Source organism: Penaeus vannamei, chromosome 6 (genome assembly GCF_042767895.1).
Source record: "Penaeus vannamei isolate JL-2024 chromosome 6, ASM4276789v1, whole genome shotgun sequence".
Taxonomy (NCBI): domain Eukaryota; kingdom Metazoa; phylum Arthropoda; class Malacostraca; order Decapoda; family Penaeidae; genus Penaeus; species Penaeus vannamei.
The window spans coordinates 2,556,281-2,561,280 of NC_091554.1; the positions used below are offsets into that span (position 1 = coordinate 2,556,281).

The 5,000-nt window shown below is 45.0% G+C and overlaps 1 protein-coding gene across 1 annotated transcript in view; it reads left to right on the forward strand.

Annotated features, from left to right (window-relative positions):
- Positions 1 to 5,000, forward strand: part of LOC113826149 (caldesmon) — a 41,309-nt gene that overhangs the window by 31,823 nt on the left and 4,486 nt on the right. The window contains exons 2-4 of the mRNA XM_070122546.1: positions 847 to 2,430; positions 2,608 to 2,621; positions 2,772 to 2,925. Coding sequence (XP_069978647.1) covers positions 852 to 2,430; positions 2,608 to 2,621; positions 2,772 to 2,925 — 1,747 coding nt within the window. The 5' untranslated portion in view covers positions 847 to 851. The remainder of the gene's footprint in view (positions 1 to 846; positions 2,431 to 2,607; positions 2,622 to 2,771; positions 2,926 to 5,000) is intronic.

A 5,000-nucleotide genomic window follows, 5' to 3' on the forward strand; every position in this document is an offset into this window, starting at 1 on the left:
CGAATCATGAGCACTGGTAGAAAACAGACCTCCCTCTCCCTCTCTCTCCCTCTCTCTTCTCTCTTTCTCTCTTTTTTTTCTCTCTCTATCCCCTCTTTCCCCCCTCTCTCTCTTTCTCTCTCTCTATCTATCTATATCTCCCTCCCTCCTTCTTTCCCTCCCCCTCCCCCCTGGGTGATGTGGAGCGAATGACGAAAGAAAAGAATCCATTATTCTCCATAAAAAGGCGGTTTGATAAACCCAAAAAGTAGTTGGTCGTTTCCTCTTAAGTGGCTTCATTAAAGCGGTGGTCTGTCTTCTTCATCCCAGTTTCTCTTAAGTCCAATTATTTCCCCTTGAGTTCATAACGACTGTACCTAATCGTGCATCCGCAGCACCATTCAAGTGTAAGTCTTTAGAAACATCTTTCTATTACAACGATCTTATCTGAAAGGTCATGTTGATAGAACTTCCTTTTCCTTAACTTTACTACCCTTACTTTCGCTGGTCGATAAGACAAGGAGGGAGAGAATAAGGAAGATTGAGAAAAGTATCCTTAGTTCACCACACGACTTGCCATGACAGTCCTAAAGGGACGCGGGGACGCAGGCCTGACCCTTTTGGCCGAAACAATGTTTTATTTGTATTGGAGAAGTTAGGGTGTAAGCTGTCAGTGCTGGTATGTTCTGCCAATCTTTTCGCTTTATATTCCACATGGGATATATCTTGCCATTAGTAATGAAAAAAATACGCTCTTCAGAAATTAAATTTTATTCATGTATGTTCTCGCCAGATTGTAGAAATAATCAGCAAACTAACGTTTCATTGGCCGTAATGTACGTAGCACCCCATTGCATTCTCCGGCAGACAAGATGGTTCTCGGCAGCAGTCTGTGCCTCGGTGGGTCCCTCCTGATCCTCCTGGCGATGTCGCACAAGGCACAAGGGGATCAGCATCGCTCCCAGCACGCGGTGCACGGGTCCCGCCAGGAGCAGCACCACCACCTCCACGGGCCGCACAGAGACAGCACGCAGCCTCATCAGCATGCAGAGGCGCCGACCGGCCGTGGCAAGCACGAGGGCGCCGGGCAGGAGAAATTCCTGTTTGAGAAGTACGAGGCAAGGAGGCAGTACATGAGGTCGAGGCGATTGCAACAGGAAATAACAGATACAAAAACGAGACGAAGCGATATAGAGACTCAGGAAATGATAGAGAGAATAAAGAAGAGATTGGATGCGCTGAGAGACGAATGGGAAAGCGAGAGAGCAGGCAAGCAAGCAAGCCACTATGCATCGCGCCAAAAACGACTGTGGAAGAGAAGTGATGCTGAAGGGGCGGAACGTGTCGAAGCGCAAGGACAAGAGTCTGACGTCCCTGCGGCAGAAGTCAGTTTGCCAGAAGACACGAAAGTAGACCTCATGGAGATCATGGACCACTTAGAGGAACTGCGAGAAATGTTTGCACTTACGGATAATGCAGAAATACAGGAAGCTTTGGCAGAAGCTTCTAGCATAAGAAATGAGAACTGGATGGATGAGATATCTGAGGAAATGCTGGAAAAGCTCAGAAGAGCTCTTATTCAGGAAGATCCCCAGATTTTGGAAAGGCTCGCAATAGCAGAGGAAACTGTTCCAGAATTTCTGGCTGAGCTGCTAAGAAGCAAGCAGGGCAGAGAGGCCGCATCCAGGAATCAGCATGAGGCCGATGAAGGCGAGGACGACCGCAAGGGCAGGATGGAAGAAGGTCCGGCGGAACTTGGAGAAAGTCCCGCGGAAGGAGAGCAGGAACCGGGGAACGAAAACGTGGAAATTAAAGATGGCCGAGCAAAGACTCCCATTCAGGAGGAAAAAGGACTTCGGACTACTGACACGGGAAATAAAAGCGAACCGGACGAGGGTTTCTTCGAAGAGGACGAACCGAGGAGAAGCGAAGGCGATGCCGAGCGCGGGGAAGAGATGTTCGAAGACATGGCTGCTTCAGGAAACGGCCGCGACGCTTTGGAACTTTTAAAACTAATGTCCGCAGAATCAAGCAAAGACCTGGTCCCAGGAAATCCCGTCTTATCGTTAGTTCAGCCGGAAGACATGGCGCCTTCTTCCCCCGCGGAAAATAGGTTTAGTACAAATGAGGAGATTATTCAGATTGTTTCATTAGAGGAGGGGAAGTTCGGGCGCCTGGGGAAGGACAGTGACGGCGAAGGAATGCGTCCCACGCTGCCTGGAGGAGAAGGCGCGCATTTGGAGGGCTCGATAAGACGCACTTCCGGGAGAACAGAAGGGGACGAAAGCCGTTCGAGCTCAGAGTTGAGAAGTCACGTTGAAGATGAGCATTTGCTGGAAGACCTGAGGCAGAAGACGCTGGACCTCATTCAGAAGTCGAGAAGGCGATACAGCGCCGAGGACGCGAGCAAAGCTATCGAGTTTATGGAAATGATCTTTATATCGTCTCCCGGTAAGATATGGTTTAGTTCTATGATGCTAAAACAAAATAACGCCAAATGAATGCTGGGTCTGTTGATATTAAAGCAAAAAGGTTGAAATGAAAATGAGCTCCATTAAATTAGATGAAAATTATGTTGGTATTATGAGAAAACGATAACTGATTTTAGCTTGCCATCGCCCCCTACAGGCCGTGATAATGAGGTGAAAGTCCTGCAGGATCCCAAAAACAGTGATTGCAAATATTTCTGAAAATATCTGGTATACTGCAAGAATAATTGCGTCATAGCGAATTGATAATGAAGATAAGCCTAGCAATTTCAAATCTAGGAATATACTGTCCTATCTTTTCAGGACAAACCACAAGCCCCAGCATCGAAAGGGGAAGCCGGCGCAGCAGACACAGAGTTGATGGATGGTGATCAACGACGTCTGGGGGAGATGGACCGCGCGGGGGGAGCAGACGCGCCGAGGTCACCGGGCGGCAACATCATCCCCAAACCTGAAGGTCAGTTATGGTTACGAGATGATGGACACGAGGATCGGATTTTTTCTTTTTGGTCATAGGTGCTCGTAACGCTCAGAATTAACTTAATTTGAAATCATCTAGGTGACCTAAACGAACATTCGGTTATGTTTTACAAACTCGACTCTACACGTCACCCTTTACAACGCCATATTTCCAGTAAGACAACTTCTCGGCTTAGGCATTGCAAACGGCAATATAAACCAAATTACTTGGCATGAAAGTTTACAGAATTGCACATCAATGTGTCAACAGCAACTGCCTAAAAACCCTGCTTTCGTCCTGTAAGCAGTAATATTGGGATGATGAATTTGAGCGAAAGTCTATGGGGATGTATACCCACATTTCATTAACTGAAACTCTCCATTTCCATTAATAAAATTTCGGCTTCGTTCTGTCAACGGAAATGTCGGGATAATTACTTTGTGTGAAAGTCTACGAGCATCCACAGCTCACCATTTTTTGACTGCACGCATTCCATCGATAACGCAATAAGATATGAATATATCCATTCATTTTCAACAAGCTGTTGGTGGCACAGACTGCTCGTATGATGTGTCCGTTGGATGAACGTATCTATGTTTAAGATTTTTTCGACTCGCCAACTATACAGTTTCGACCATTACACGACCACGGTATTGAAATACAGTGTCGAAAGTGCTGCTTTTAAATTTTGCAAGCTGTGGAAACCTGTAGAATTGACTGTCAGAATGAAATATAGGGAATATATTTACCATGTTCTTTGCAACTTACCGCACTGTGATGGATTCAATATTTAGTTTACTCTGACGCGATAGATAAAATATATCTTTTGTAAGTAAAGTATCCATGATAATTTGGAGACCACGCAAGAGATGCTTGGAATTTCGAATTCCGTCAAATATGTTATGCGGCTTATGCGGATGTTCTCATTCTCGCCTCTTTCTATATTTATTCGATTTTATTTATTTTTTACTAATATAGAAGTTTACTGTTAACATCTGCACATCACTATATACATATGCAATCTTAATCATAACACCCCCTAGTTTTATTTTTTTTATTCACCATTTTCCGTTTGGCCTTCACGTAGTGGACCCAGGCGCGTGGCAGGGGCTTATCGCGGAGGTCTTACCGAAGGGCACGAGTGACATCGCGAGACAGTAGTCAGCGATGTTCCACTGCGTTCAGGCCTTCGTGGAATGACCGCGCACGAAGAGCACTGCTTCGGGAGACTCGAGTGATCTGCCGGTGATCTGAGCGCAAGCGAACTACTGACCGGAAGCTGCGATCGTTGTGTTTCGGACTTTAAAGCAGATTTCTTAATAGCCATGATAAGAGTGACAGTAAATAGAAACCAATATATTTGTTCGGTATATCTTCAGTTTAAACTTTGCATTATATGATGACTACACAATACCGTGTGATGTGATTGAACATTTCCTCTAAGTACCAAAAGTTCTTTAAAAAGTCTAATTTAGTGTAGGCAGAAAAAGAACAACACCCAAGTACTTGGCTGATCTCTAGAACTTCTAAGGACAGGGAGCTTTTAACATTAAGTGAGTGGATAACTGCCAAGTGATATCAACACGAACTTTCTTAACTTTGATCTACACGATAATGCCAGATGCCTTATTTAAAAGTTCACGAATTACGGTCTATGAAGAATAATTGTAGATTTTGCAGCATTTTTCAATAGAAATATAATATCAATGGCAGTCAGTGCCCTCGAATAACTTTCTTCCGCGTTCCACATATTTGAATGAAAATACTCTGCATCAGAAAGACTTCGACACTTGTAGAAGTGTGGTCGGGAAGGTGTAATCGTGAGAGTTGGCGGCGTGGAAATATCTGCCAGCCCCTGCGGCGTCCCGCTTCAAGGGAGAGAAATTCTGCGGTTTTTATATTGCAGACACGATGGGGTCGAATTGATTGGGGCGGAAGGCAAAATTAACGTCCGTTTAACACTATAAAGTGCCTCAATGACATTGTTTCTGGACTGTACACTACTAGGCCGTTGATGTTGGTCTTAAAGTTTACGGAAGTTTATAACCACGTTTCACTAACTCAACTGCATA